Source organism: Gymnodraco acuticeps, unplaced genomic scaffold (assembly GCF_902827175.1).
Source record: "Gymnodraco acuticeps unplaced genomic scaffold, fGymAcu1.1, whole genome shotgun sequence".
NCBI classification, from domain to species: Eukaryota; Metazoa; Chordata; class Actinopteri; order Perciformes; family Bathydraconidae; genus Gymnodraco; species Gymnodraco acuticeps.
Window position 1 is genome coordinate 41,910 of NW_022989929.1, and position 15,847 is coordinate 57,756.

The following is a 15,847-nucleotide window of genomic DNA, read 5'->3' on the forward strand; positions in this document are numbered from 1 at the left end:
GAGCTTTTGGCAATGCACATTCATTCATTTTATATATTAATTTAGCATTTTATCTTTTCTTGTTGTGTAAATAAGCCTCAGTGAATAATTGTACACGAATTAGTTGTTTTTCAGAACATTTAAAACAAAACAAGCTTTGAAATAGTAGTGGGGACACAACAAAAAGTGGTGGGCACATGTTCCCAGCGACCCCAGTGTTAATAAAACCTATGTGCATACAGTATAACAAGAAAGCCTGTGATTCTTATGAATGGGTGTATAATACCCAAACACATTGGTCTTGCACTATTTTTATATGTATTTTTATTTGTTTTAATATTTTACAACTTATTTATATTTAGGTTGCATTGTTGGAGGAACCTGGGACTTCATATATTAATCACCATATCGATACTGTAGCTACTGTGCATATGGCAATAAACCCTTTAAATCTTTGAATAAAGGCATGGTAAATATATGGTAATTCCCTCTCTGTCCTGCAGGGGGCGCGCCTGCAGCGTCCCTCGCGCATATAAAAACCAAACACGTGACGTGTTTTCTTTCCACCATTCCTCCTCCAACATGGCGGCCAACAGGAGGATGAAACGCATGGCGTCCTCCCAGCCTGGTTTTATGAAGTTAAAGTCCGTTTCGGGCGGCGATAGCCTGGGCACCACTCGAAGAAAACGTTTGAACAAGAACAAGAAGAAGAACTGGAATAAAAACATCGACATCAACGATGTGGACGAGTTTCTGGAAGACATCCGACACCAGGAAAGAACCACAGGGTGAGTTCAGCCATGTGTCTGGAGAAACCACCGTGTGGTATTTACATGTAACAAATGTCGAATGTTAAACTTCATTAGAGGACATTTCGTCGGGTTTTAACCGTTTGTGACCAGATGTCTGACCGCCCCCCCCCCCCCTAAAACCGTGTACTGTGTTTACAGCAGTTAGCTAGCTAAGCGAGTCCTGTTTTTTGGTGTCTTGTTGTCACAAAAGAGTTGTTTTAAAAAAATAAAAATAACTTCAGTCATACATTACCACTATTGAAAAGTAGCTTATGACATAATTTACTCATGTACAATCTCGAAGTTAATTTTACTCCACTACATTTACTTGTACAATTGCAAAATGTCGCTTCTATATCTAATATATCACTAATGGAGGACATTTTTCTGCTCAATTACTACTACTGTTACTTGCGTGGCTCTTTTTCTGAGTAGAACAATCTCAGTAGTACTTCCCCCTTTTGTTAATTAGTTTACCATGTTACAAATAAAGTGAAATTCATGTCGACGGTATTTTTATTTATTTTTAAAAACACATTGTCCTGTTCACGATCCACAAATAAGGGTTAACAGGTTTTGTCTTTTGGTTCATTATGTCAATGACTTCAAGTCACGTTTTGTCTATACATTTCGTGCTAAAGATCTGTGCTGGTTGGTTAGCTTTGTGCAGCTCTTTTTGTTCAATGCTTTATCTGGATATCTTCAGTTTTTGGAAAATAGGCAATTATTTGTATATTATGTCTGTAATTGATGCATACATGATTGATTGGTAAAATGATATGGTCTCTGTTTTATAGAGGTTTGCTTTCGGAGAAGACGGACGAAAGTTTGTTCTTTTTGGATGTTGGACCGCCAAAGAAAGCTGAACGGAAAGGTGAATATATGTCCCTCGGGCCACGGTTGGGACGTGCAAATAGAAATCAGTGAGGTGGTAGTTTTCGCCCACATCCCAATATGCCTAATTCTGACTCAAATGATGATCTTTTCCCCTGGGCTGTAGTGGCACCTGTCGAGGTGAAGATGAGGAGAGGAAAGCCGGTGCGTCCTCTGAGGATCGACCTGATCCTGCAGCACGACTCCCTCGTTCCCGCACCTAAAGAGTCAGTATCAGCCGCTAAGCTCTGAGCTTTACCCTGCTTATGCAATCTCACTAATTGCAATTACTGTTGGTTTTATTCTTCAGAACTACTGGATAGCATGCACAACATACGTTTGGACCCTTTCTTTAGTCCATGTTCATACATATCAGAAAAACATTCTATGCTGCATTTCAAGTTTATGGAAAGCCATTAAGCTCATTCGTCCTAAAACACTTTTATCTACACAAAACTAATCACGATCAGTATCTGTGAAGACTCTATTATTATATTAACTCCTAAGCTACGTACTCCTGCCTGCCCCACACATACTGACCGCTCAGAGCTTGGAATGAATAACGATTTCTCATTTATCTCATCCAATAAAGTGGAGATTGAAAAAAGTATAAATTAAAAAAAAAGCCTTGCTCTTATTGTGTCCTGTGATGATCACATCCTTGCGCTCCCAGTATTTCCTTCATTGGGAATGTGAAGATAACTCATAGGAGCTCAGGAGACGGTTTTGTTAACGGTCTCCTGGGATCTGAGGACATGGAAACACACATTATGAAGTGTCACATCTCTCGTTACCTCGTTCCTTTACATCCTCCTGTCTCACATAATTATCTCTTCTGCCTTTACCCCCCAGTGTGCTATCCTACCAGCTACCTAATGCCAAAAAACTCCGCCGCATTGCCCAGAAGGCCGAGCATCTGGCAGCCAAAGGCATAGTGCCACGGAGGCAGAAAAAGCTGCTGAACCTACGGCCGGCCGGGAAGACAGAAAGCAAGGCAGTGACTGACGCCAACAACAACCCCGAGAGAGACTTCTACGACATATGGGCACCAGAGAGTGAGTTTTCTGTGTGTTTCCAGTGATGATCACATCCTTGCGCTCACAGTATTCCCTTCATGGGAATGTGAAGACAAACATGGAGTTCAGGTGATCGTTGTGTGAACGGTCATCTGAGGATACACATGTAGGAGTGTGTTAAGATTTAAAGTCCCTGCGAACTGATGGTGATCAAGTGAAAGCTTTTTTTATAGTTCCTATAGTTGGGGTTTGCAGTGCAAACCATGAGGCCCTATGTTACCGCCTGGAAAGTTAATATCTTCCTGGGAGCTTTACACACTCGCATGTTGATCACAGAGCTGTTGTCCGTGTCTTCACTGTGCATATATGATCTAATTTGGAAACTATTTTCTTTTCATTGTAGTAAAAAGTACAGCTGACCCGTGGTACCTTCAACAAACACGCAAATCGCGTGTCAAGGTGAGAAGTGTTTTGTTTTAGCAAAGACCTATTTAATAGCATTCGAGCAGAGCACTAGTATTTTATATTACACATGTAGTGGTTTGACTTCGACTAATGTGGTGTCATCACGGTTTTCCTCTCAGCGTCCAGAGAAGTTGAATGCCAAGCCGTCTGCGCTTCCTGCTGTGGAGGTGATCGCTCCTGGAGGATCTTACAACCCAGACTTCTTCTCCCATCAGGTTAGTGGCAACTCGACACGCTACAAAATGGCTCTGCGTCGACTTCAATTAGTCATTTAAAAAGCCTGAATTTCAGAGCAGGATTGCTCATATTTCTTTCTTGGGTTTGCACAACTCTTAACACGAACAAAGTCTAGTGGACTTCCTCGCACAGCAGACATGAAAATGAAGTGCGATGCCTTTTGACTGATGTCATGGTAACCGTAGATTAAGCCCGTAAAACAGGGAAACCGACTACTATCATAACTTCATGGAGTGAACCCTGAATGTGATGCTCATTTTCCGAACTTGCTCCTCGCCGAGAGAAGCTTGATTTGATAAGCAAAAGAAATGTTAAGGACATTCAGCTAAAAGCGATCATACCACTGAGAGGACAAAGAGCCAACAATTACTGCAGAATCTCTTAAATTGGACGACTCAATCAGGGTTCCCGCGGGGTCTTAAAAAGTCTTACATTTGATAATCTGAATTTAAGGCTTTAAAAAGGTCGTAAACATGATTCAGAAGGTCTTAAAAAAGATCGGATTTGAAAGGTACTTCTGTGTTGCGATGGCGTCTAAATGTGTTTTGGGGGAAATGTCCGGGCTGCAAAGTAACCAGTACGGTAAGAGCCTTTCAGTTCCCCCCCCCAACAATTTGTATTGAATTAAATCAACATGGAACCAGTAATCACTAACTTTGGCCCCTTATTGGAGAACACCCAGCTAGTAACCTAGCAACCAAACTGCACCTAGCGACCGTCAGAAACTCATGTATCTTCGAATCTACTTAAAAATTAATATGGGGAAGTGTAAGTGTTGCGACCTGGCTCAAAAGGCCACAACAAAAAGGAGACACAACATGTCAACGGGTAGGTAACGGTGTTTATTTGCACAACACTGGTCAATTCAACACATTGGTTATACTCATCAGAGCCGGGTGCCTGCAGGAAAACAGAGCGAGAGAGCAGACAGGAGCAGAGAGGCTTTGAAATAGCTGCAGAGCACCAGACCCAGGTGCCCTGAGTTACTGCAATCGGTGCAATCACTGGAGCCAATGCAGCACAGACAGAACAGCCACACCCTATCTACTGATGCACCCACAGGGGCATCACAGTAAGTTCAACCGTATTTGGTTGGAAAACATCTAATGCTTTTAGTGCTTGGTTGAAACCAGTGGAGGGAACGTGTTTGAAGCCCGCCACACCTTTTGAACCCTGTCAATGCAACCTGAGGTAAGAATAGGACAAGTAGGAACTCACAGGGGGTCCGCGGGGATCTTAAAAAGTATTAAAAGTTGATCAATTTAGCGAAAATGAAGGCTATTAAACGGCATTTTCCAAGGTATTACATTTTGTAGCTTGTCTTCAATAAGTATATAAATGGTCCAAAGAGGTTGTATTCTACAGTCTGCCTGAATGTAATCATGGCGTAGGTGTGTAGTGTGATTCTGTGTAGTTTATTGATGGCATCCCGTTGGGTTTGACGTCATCTGAACAGGACATCGCGCGCTCACTGCTTGATAGCGCGCGAAGGTCCGTTTACGCCGGTTGCTAAGCAACATCGTTATGGGGAAATGCAAGTCTGCGTCCAAATGGTTGGAAGATAAGGAGGAAGGACAATCAATACTGTATATAGGCAATGTGAGGTAAAGTGTGTCGCCAAGGTAACCGGTTAAAACTCGAAGTGGCGATGAGGTCTTAAAATGTATGGAAAGGGTCTTAAAAAAGGTCTTAAAATGAATTACATGTGACTTCAGGATTCCTGCATATACCCTTTAGTACCCAAAATGTATGAATCCTCCAATGTAAATAATAAAACAAGTGATGAGGCTTTTATTTCGTGCATATCTTTGGATGTGTTGCGTTTATCCAGCAACAAAGCAGTTTTTATTTTATTAAAATGTCAAAGTATAAAGTATGACCTGCACTAAATGCTAATCTCTTCCCTCACTATATGAACACAGGCCTTGCTGCAGGAAGCCCATGATGTGGAAGTGAAGAAACAAAAAGCGGAAGACAAGCTCGTGAGGCAGCTGGCGGTCAACAAAGATCACCTAGCAACAGAGGTGAAGATTATTATTGCTCATTCAACTTTCTTTTTGTTAGTGATCAGGAACTACGTCTGATTTGAGCCAACGTGTTTGTGTTCTGCAGGAGACGATCTTCAGAGAGCAGGTGGAAGGCCTGGTAGAACAGGAAGATGATCATGACGATGAAGAAGCAGGAGCTGATGATGATGGTGTGATAGTAGGAGCCATCGCACAGGCCTTGAAGAAGACGGAGAAAGAGAGGAGGAAAGAGAGGGCAGAGATACTGAAGGTACGTCAATTCAACCTTTATGTGAATATCAGTGGTGGCCATTATGAAAGTTATACACTTTGATGATGTGATGGCAGCTGTGCTTTTATTCAAACTGAATTTCTATGAATGATGTGGTTTGTATTCAGATTTTATTTTGGGTTCACTAGTTACAGCTTTTGAGCGGGAATCTAAAACATTTTAACGATCGTAAGCAAATTTATCAGCAATTATTGCATTTCAGGGTCTTCAGTAGGGATGGGTACCGAGCCCCGGGGCTGAATTATTAAAGACCGTGGTACCGTTAAGCTCCGACGTTAGTGGTCTTTTTATCGTCTTGATGTGGACAATGCTCGTTACCTAAAGTGCAATAAGAGTTTATCATGTAAGGGCGGTAACACGATTTGTCTAAACATTTATCAAAAGTGCTCCACATCCAGACGGAGGAATGCACCGGGTTCGACCGTCTTTCTAGCAGCTCTGTAGCCCCGTGCACGAGTAACGTGTCCACGTCAGGTGTTATGTATGCTAGCAGCAACACACAGAGTTAACTACATTATACAAACATGGGTTAATGATTAGAGGAAACTGAGTTATTTATTTTGTTAAAGTTTCAGCTATTCTGTTTACAGTTCTGTCATCAGATTATTTAATACGATTTGTTAAAACATTGTAGTTTCTTTTGATGTGAAATATTATGTATTTAATTTAAATAAAAAGCAATGTTAGTTTTGTTCACAATTTAGTTAGTTTACCTTATATATTTTTTTTCTCCAAAAGAACCGATAAGATTACCGTTAAAAGACCGGATCGATAAAAGTAGTAGTACCGTTAAAACCTTAACGATACCCATCCCTAGTCTTCAGTCTTTTAAGCAAATGTGGGGATTTCTTTAGTTTTGGTTGTCATGTGAAGGTAAGTTAAAACAACTTTTGGCTGTGTAATTGTGACGGGGGCATTTCACAAACTTTTTTTTGTTGGTAAAATCTCAATCAGAACTCCTTACGTCACAGCAGCAAGGTACACATACAAGGAAAGAGTAGACTTGCATATTAAATAAGTTAACCACACGTTGGTAAGAATATAAACAATTGCGTAAGAACAAAGTAATCCATGATATAAGTGAATATAAAAGTATTAAGGGAGCTGGTAAAGTTTATTCTATTAACTCCTGCCTGCCCCACACATACCGGCTGCACACAGTGGGTCATGGAAAAACCATTTTATACATTTCTCATCCAATAAAGAGGTTTTTTAAGAAAATATACATTTCAAAATCCGCCTTGCTTTTAGTGTGTGTCCTGTGATGATCACATCCTTGCGCTCCCAGTATTTCCTTCATTGGGAATGTGAAGATAACTCATAGGAGCTCAGGAGACGGTTTTGTTAACGGTCTCCTGGGATCTGAGGACGTGTAAACACACTAAGAGTAGACTTGAGTATTAAATAAGTTAACTACACGTTGGTAAGAATAAAAACAAAGTAATCATGATATAAATTAGAAGTATTAAGGGAGCTGGTAACTAGGGCTGTATTCGAATATTCGTTCGTTGGAGTACTTTCGGGTTTCAATTTCGTTGTTTGTTTTTTTCCAAATTGAATTTATTGAACTCTCCAATATCAACGTCAGAGCTTGTGCCTCTTCGGGGGGTGCTAACACTTAACCATAAACGTTATCGTTTACTTTCTCCGTCTTTATATGTAGATATTACTTTCCTCCCTTAATCTCCGTCACGTTGTTTCCATAGCAACAACAACTTCCTGTCAACAGCGCTACCTCTCCTTCAAAATAAAAGCATGTCCATAAATAGGAAGCCGAGCCAAATTACACCTAAGACATATACAACTGGACCATATAAACAAAACTCAAATGCCCAATCTGCATCAATGAACAGTCTTAGTTGCCCCCCTGGTTTATGGCTTTTTTGTTGCAGCTTTTAGCAACAACTCTCAAAAGGTTGCCACGTTGTTTCTGCTCCACTCACCATCTTCCCACTCCACCTGACTGTTCCTCTTCCCATTATAGGAGCAAAGTCGACAGGCCGACAAAGAGAAGACCTTCAGGCATCAGCAGCTCTTCCAGCTGCGCTCCATAAAGACCTCCATCAAACAGGACGAGGCGGGCACCAAAGTCAAACAGATTCAACGCAAAGCCAACCAGGAGGCCGAGAAATCTCAACCCAGACGCCTCGGCAAACTCAAGTACGCACCGAGCGCTCTCCTCACAGCTAAAACTTGTTACATTACATTTATATTGCGCTTTCATAATGTTGGGGGACTCGTAGGACCTCTGCACAAACTTTGAAAAATGTTCAAGTGGTGAAAATACCAGTTTGCCTTTGAGTGTATATGGAAGCATGCCAGAAATAGATTTAGTATGTCCTGACATGAGGCGCTTTCACGCCGGAGTACTTTTCCCAGTATAGTTCTTGAAAATGTGCGTTCACGCGAAAAAAAATCCAGAACTAGAACTTAGTTAATGAGAACCTTTGTAGTCCCTGCTAGAGAGCAGGTACTTTCCTGGGAGAAAAATATTCAATTTTCTGATTGGCTGGGCGGATTGCAAACCACGCCCCGTAAAACTCAGATTTTTTTTTTTACATACTGCCGTTTTATTTGCTGGCATTATTGGCATTAGCATTAGCATTAGCCCCGCGCACCAACGGAGAGAGAGAGACTAACTTATGGCAACACAAAAGAAAACATGGGAGCGGTGGAGCAATGAGGAGGTGTCGGCGATTTACTCTGAAGTAGGGATGCCAGCGATTATTCGATTAATCGTTACAGTCTCCATAATCGAATATTATTTTTAAAAATCGATTTTATTTATATATTTATGTTTTTTTTTTTTTTTTCTGGCTTAGTTTCAACCAAAATATAGACTAATGCTAATAATAGTAATAGTATTAACAATTGTAAATGGCCATTGGTCACACCACCAGTTTGTTTTACTGTAAACTTGGAGGAAGCCTGCGTGCAGAGCAGACTGCTGCTGCACACCGCCCCCACCCCCCCTCTCCCTCACACGTGCGACTAAAGATGAACAAAGCGGCAGGTAAAAAGAGTTCCTCCTCGTGGAACAATAGGCTAATTATTATTGAATGTATTTCAATGCTGCCATTATTAATACAGGCTACATGATGGTGGTTTATTGTTTGTTATTGTCTAAAGTGCCTGCCATTGCCTTTATTTGAAGATGCGCGATGCTATTATTAATAATACAGGGGGGGGGGGGGGGGGGGGGGTCGGTCGATTAATAGATTATTATTCTCTAGGGCTGCCGAATAATCGATTTTGATCATGGTCAGTTTCTGGCAACCCTACTCTGAAGCCAGTCCCCAACTCCGGGGACTTCGGGTGGCAGTATGCGCCGTGAAGTTGTTTGCGGCCTGCCAGTAAACCCACATTTGCCTAATCCTCCCTCAGGGACTTATTCTGGTGTGAACGCGATCTGCTCTTTAGTTCATCAGAAGAGTTGATCTAAGTACGGCAAAGTACTTGGTGTGAAAGCGCCAATGTATGTGAAATAAATACCAGGATAGTAAGATGGATGTATGCCAGCATGCTTTTCTGGCTTATCAGGGGATATATTAGCCAGTGGTGCAATGTTATGACAAATTAGTGTCCCACTTGTATGCAAACTGGAATACTTAAGATGGAAGGGTTGCACATTTCCAATAATGCAAACAAACGACACAAATGGCAACCTCTTTCCAGCCCGAGCTCAATCTCAGATGACCCTGATTGCATTTCTCAGATTTTAGGCAACAAGATCTCTCTACTTGGGGCTGTTGCTCTGCCTTTAGCTCAGGTTTCAATTGTCCTGCTGTAGGATCAGCTAACACCACTAGAGGTCATCATGTCTGAGGTTAACATGAAACCTTCGTCATATGTGTATGAAGGGGAAATCAACACATCTACAATAGGAAGACTCTTTGAAAGAGGGCTGTTTTCCCCCAAATCTTTGTGATAAATGTCCAATGGGATGTTTTATAAATCAAATCAAGTTTTATTGATATAGCACATTTATAAACGATTTTTGGTCGAGCCAAAGTGCTGTACATATAATAAAAATAGCCTACCTAAAACCTTACTGCAACATTAAAACTGTATTTTAAGATTTAATGACAAAAGTATCAATTGTTAAGGACTTTGTGCCCAATGTTTTGATGCCCCTGCAAGTTCCAGTTTGGCCCAAGATCACATGTCAAGATATCCAAAACTGCCGCATTGTTGTTTTTAATTACTATAATGTATTTTACATTCTCCAATAATGTTGTCTGTAAATGCAATATGCATATGTGATTGCATCCTCCAGTGCCCTTTCAACACACTTGTATAATTATGTGGCTTGATTTAGTTGCATTCACTCAACGGTAGTTAATGTTTTGTTTTTTTGCAGGTTTCAGGCTCAGGACCTGGAGGTCCAGCTGAGTGACGAGCTGGCCGGCTCCCTGCGACAACTCAAGGTACTTCACTTGTTGTGTTTAATGTTCACGAGCTTATCCCCTGTCAGTGAGGACACGAGTCTTTTATCTGTAATGAGTTTTGCTTCATTTACTCGGTGCATTGTCTTCTAAGCTTGATCCTGTTCTCTAATACTGCCACTTCCCCCCCGGGCGTCATTACGTTTCATGTGTGATCTAATTGCCGGTGGACAATTCCCTGCTTCCCCCTCTTATCTCCTGCCCTTATGGCTCGAGTAAAACTCAAAGCAGCCTTTGTGATGTGAACGGGATTTTATATTGGGTGGGAATTGTGCAGAGTGATATTTGTCTCATGGATTTCTCTGGGCTTTTCTCCCCCCCCCTGTAATGCTGGTACTCTGCAGCCAGAGGGCAGCGTCCTCAAGGATCGCTTCAAGAGCATGCAGAAGAGGAACCTGATCGAACCCAGAGAAAGAGCCAAGTAAGGACCTCTTGCGTAACGTCTCCTCAAAGCCTCTCAGTGATTTACAGATTAAAACGTTGTCTGTTTATTAATGTTTCTACTCTACCCTCCCCCATCTCTTAGGTTCAAGAGGAGACTCAAAGTGAAGTATCAGGAGAAGAGGGCTTTTAGAGAGATCACTTAAATGCCGACCCTCAAACCACAGGAGCTGAACTCAAGAGGCTGGGCAGCGTTTTAAAGCCACAAAGACATCCTAATGGAACGGTGTACATACGACTGAATCAGGGGCCCGTTTGACCCTTTCAGACAATTCCAACTGCTAACAATTTAATATGGAAAATCAATGATACGTGAAAAAAATATGAAAGTGTTGGATGTAAGTGTAGTGCATTTGCTCTACTGGTTTCATGTTTTAATATATCTTTTCACACATGTTGTCTCATTGAGTTATTTAAAGGAGCTCTGTGACATGTCTCCATGCTTTAATGTTCACAAAGCTCTTTTTCTCATACTGCCTGTGCTGCAGCACCTCTTTACACCCTCTGTCTGAAACCAGAGCCCAGTCTGCTCTGATTGGTTAGCTGGCCGGCTCTGCTGTGATTGGTCAGCAGCTTAGAGATGGAGTTTAACCATTGCAGACCATTTACATGCACAAAAACGTACATTGTAGGAAAAGGAAAACGCAAGGTAATTTTTCTGTCATCATCAAACTCCACCTCCTTGTGGCACTTCAAAAAATGGTGATGGCCAAACTGTTAGACCCCTTAAACCTAATCTCTACTCAAGGTATATGTTAACATAATAGGGGCCACTTTAATATGACTATCAGGTTTTCTAGAACACAGCTCAGACCGTGTGTCACTACTTTGCTCTCATCTATCAACAACTTTATTAATCCTGCAAGGGGCAATTGGTTATGAGCAGCAGCTTATGTCATGTACACAGGAAGAAAACACACCCGGGAGCACAGATGTGGATCATTCCAATTTACACAATAAATAGTTCATTGTATCACAATAATAAATCAAGTTAAAAGCCTTTCAAGAATGTGTTGAGTGCAGAAAGGATGAATGATGTGTTTGCTCTCTGTTATTAATCCGTCTGAGTTGCAACTAACAGCTTGAGTGAGTAACTCGGTCAGACGTGACATGTTATCATCGCCTGCAGGGATTGGTCATGTCTAAGACTGCGATCAGTATCCCTGATGGTTTTTCACAGGCCCTTGAAAATCTTTGAAAAATACAAATTTGATGGAAACAAATCAAAGCCTGATGTGTTTGAAAATAGTTTTGTTTTTTTCGTGGGACATTTTAAAAGTGCCTGCATTTATATGTTGTGCAGGACTTGTAAGCATTTTACAAACGTATATGCTGTGTTAGAGAAGGCAAGGGATTGCATTACTTCAGCCATCAATCGAACGTAGCACCGTAAGTCTTTACACATTTAAAAGTCTCGCTTTTTAATTGTCAGGTTTGCAACAAGAGATAACTTTGGGCCAAATCTGAAACTAGGTTGTGTTGGGTCTTGATTTTTACAACATTGGTCTTGAAAAATGCCATTAAAGGTTGTATTGTGCCCTGCATCAATCAGGTGTTGTCATAAATCATTCAAGACCTGTCCAGCAGTCTCTGTTATAAGCTGCCGTGACACTGAAGCAGGTGCAGCAAAAAGGGTTCGACAGTGATTACAAAGTTAAGAGCAGAAGCGACAAATGTATGCATTTTTAATCCTCGTAATGAGATTACTTGATTAAATGGAGATAATTGAAGTAGATTAATGCATTTGTTCTTAGGTGAACAAAATGAAACCCCAGACAGATGGGCTTGAGGAAGTTGGCATGTGATAATTGATTCCAACCCGCTGGCTTCAAACCATAATTGCCTTCAGTGTCATGCTGGTGTGAACAAGGACGTGCACTCACACACACATGCACACACTCTCTCTCCCATGGTGCCTGGAGCTACGCCAAAGCCTCTTATCCCTTAATCAGTGTGAAAATGTAATCTTTACCTTCAGAATCCTGCAGAAGCCCCCCACCTCTAATTTCAGCCGCTTATCAACGCCTTCGTGCCAACTACCTGCCGATGAATTAACCTGCAGACTCATAAAGCCACAGTTTGGCCCCGAGGACCCTCCTTCATTAATTGTCTAATTATAGGATTTGCCGCAAAATGCCCTATAGAGTCGTTGATGAGGCTAATGTGAATTATTTACATTCACCACCACGTGTGTAGGCCTATATATGTGTATCATACACATATATATATATACATACACACATATATATATACATACAGTGTATGTATATATATATGTTTATATATGTGTGTATGTGTATATATCTCGCCATTGATTGAAACTCTAACAAAAACGACCCTATCAATGCACACTTGGAGGAAATGTACATTCTTGTTGTGCGTGTCTAACCCCCTTACCGACTTTAAATGTGTTTTACTTTGATGTTTTATTGATGAAGCTGATTCTTTTTATACATGTACCGCTCCACTTCTTTATCCATGCACAACGGGCCTGTACATGAAGTCATATCCACAACATATGAGGATTTTAGGCAACTGAAAGTCTATGGGACACTAAAAAAAGAGTTAAATGCAGTATGATAAAGCCTTTTTGAGACTGTACATTGCTAACATTACAGTGAGTATACTTTGATATTGTTAGTAGTTCGACAGAGGTAGTGAGAACTTCTTCAAATGGAAAGGTTGTTGGTTCAATCACAGCCCTTGAAGTCAACATGTTGATATGTTCTCTGGCAAGATACTAAACCCCAAGTTGATCCCGATGACCAAAGGTGTGTGTGTGTGTGTGTGTGTGTGTGTGGATTTTAGCTTCCCATAGCTACATTGCATGCATGGTAGCCCCTGCCTCTGTATGCTGACTTGTTTGCAAAGCTTTTGAGGAGACGTAAAAGAGTACGCTATATAAATGAAGTCCATTTATTGTTTAGTATTATTGGCATACTTACAATATTTACTATTGGCACAAAAAAGTTCGCTTATGGCAGTAAGCCTATGTTTCAGATATTTGTTGTTAAATCTTGAAATGATAATGGCACCAAAAAGACAAAGGGAAAAATGTATATGAAACAAACACCATGAAAATGTATTGCGTCGTTTTACCCAAAACCACAGACGTCAACATGATGGTGTTGCTTTAACAAAAGTGACTTTGATTCATCCTCTGTGGACCACGAATGTCTGTGCGAGAAATCAACCCAAAAGCAGTTGAGATATTTCTGTCTTCACCGGAGTTGTGGACAGAACAATTGGATAGATATTGTATTGTTTGTAGGAGCAGGGAATTTGTGTTGTATAAAAACAGTATACAGAAAGATTTATGTGGTTTCTTGTCGACCTAATGGGGAAGAAAACCCACTATGATTCATCCTCTGTGGACCATGAATGTCAGTTGGAAGTTAAAGAGTAATCCATCCAATAGTTGTTGAGATATTCTAGTCTGGATCAGAGGGATGGGCCGAACATTCATTCTAATATTGTATAATTTAAAGAGCAGGAAATGGTCGTTTTAGCTCAAAATGAGATGTGGTCTCTTGCACGCTAATGCCATGACGGTGGCAGATTGCAGCAAGTTTTATTTTGTTCTCATTCTTTCATCTGTTAGCCAACGTGTTGCCAGATTGTCTCTGCATGGGGTAGGGAGTATTACATTTGTTGTCGTGCAGTCGCTCCTTACCTCCTTAAGAATAGATTGCTCCTCCTGGGTGTGTGTGTGTGTGTGTGTGTGTGTGTGTGTGTGTGTGTGTGTGTGTGTGTGTGTGTGTGTGTGTGTGTGTGTGTGTGTGTGTGTGTGTGTGTGTGTGTGTGTGTGTGTGTGTGTGTGTGTGTGTGTGTGTGTGTGTGTGTGTGTGTGTGTGCGTGTGAAGCTTGTTTGACACGCAATGTGGCCTGGCTGGCGTTATACTGTAGTTTTGCGCAGGTAGAGTCATGTGAACACAATGAAGTGCTTGCCTTTTATTTTTACACTTTGCAAACCATTTAAAGAGGCCCTATTATGCTTTTTGGGGTTTCCCCTCTCCTGTAGTGTTATAGGTTTTGTCCATGTAAATGGTCTGCAAAGGCTCAAATCTCTCCCACATACTCCATCCTATTGGCCTTATTCAGTCATTATATTGTGTCCAAATGCTTAATCGCTGATTGTTTTTAATATCATCGCAAACTGTTTATTTTCTTAAAACATTTGCTAAACATTGTCCAAAAACAGAGCTTTCCCCAAAATGTCAACAACATATTATGTCATTCAGGTTTAATTAAAGGTGGGGTAGGTAAGTTTGAGAAACCGGCTAGAGATACACTTTTTGTTATATTCCATGGAATGCTCTTAACATCCCGATAGCAATGAATATCTGAAGTGCTTTGACAAAAAATCCATAAAATCATCATCTGTGGAAGCCGTGGCGCTGTAAAAAGCACGACCAATCATCTGAGCCGGCCCGGCTAAAGTAACTGGATGGCCTACCTGCCTGTCAGCCTTCCATCTGGGCACAAACTTATCTCGTGCCCTCATTGGTCATGTGCGCGTTGATTGATTGATTGATTGATTGAAAAGTTTATTAACAGCTTGTATATTGGGTACAGTACAGTACAGCTCAAAACATACAATTGTTAAGGGGATGCAGACCAGAGAAAGACTTTCGTCTTGTTTACATCAGGGTCCCCCATTTCCAATTCATCATGTCATTTAAGACATATAAGACATATTTGACATACAGATGGCTTATTTACAATTTTCATTTTAGATTTCGTTCTAACTTCTAATACATCCTAACCGGACATTTAAGACATACCAAGTCTACAGATATACAGTTAGTAACAGAGTCTAAAATGCGAGTATATACATAGATGGGGGGGGGGGGAAGCTGTCCATTGAACGACAGGTTGAGATTTGTACCATTACCGGGGCCAGTTTTGCAATGCTCTCCCCCGAAGGTGCCTTGACCTTTGGGAAGAATGTTGACATGTACATGGGTACCATAGAGGTGTAGTGGATCTTGTAGACCAGGCCCATTGCAAGTAGCTGTACTTTGTCGTCTACTCTAAGCCATCCTAGGTTGTCAAAGTGGGCAGAGGTGAGGTGGGTTCTAGATGAAAGGTCAAGCAGTAGTCTGACCAGTTTATTTTGCGATATTTGAAGTTTTATTTTTAGCGCCTTGGAGGTGCTATGGTACCATGACGTGCAAGCATAGTCATAGTACCCTTGAATGAGTGCTCCTGCCAGAGTTTTCAGGGTGTTTTTGTTTACCAGAGAGGAGATCCGGTATAGGAATCTAGTTCTTTGATTGACTTTTTTTATTACATTGGATGC

General features: G+C 41.1%; 1 protein-coding gene across 1 annotated transcript; it reads left to right on the forward strand.

Annotated features, from left to right (window-relative positions):
- The first annotated feature begins 525 nt into the window (after window positions 1–525).
- Window positions 526–11,545, forward strand: nop53 (NOP53 ribosome biogenesis factor). The gene is made up of 12 exons (XM_034209910.1): window positions 526–767; window positions 1,568–1,644; window positions 1,771–1,870; window positions 2,496–2,698; window positions 3,063–3,118; window positions 3,244–3,339; window positions 5,284–5,385; window positions 5,474–5,638; window positions 7,644–7,819; window positions 10,020–10,086; window positions 10,449–10,525; window positions 10,631–11,545. Exons 1-12 carry the CDS (start codon window positions 562–564, stop codon window positions 10,689–10,691), a joined length of 1,386 nt encoding a protein of 461 aa, XP_034065801.1. The 5' UTR covers window positions 526–561; the 3' UTR covers window positions 10,692–11,545.
- Window positions 11,546–15,847: the final 4,302 nt, after the last annotated feature.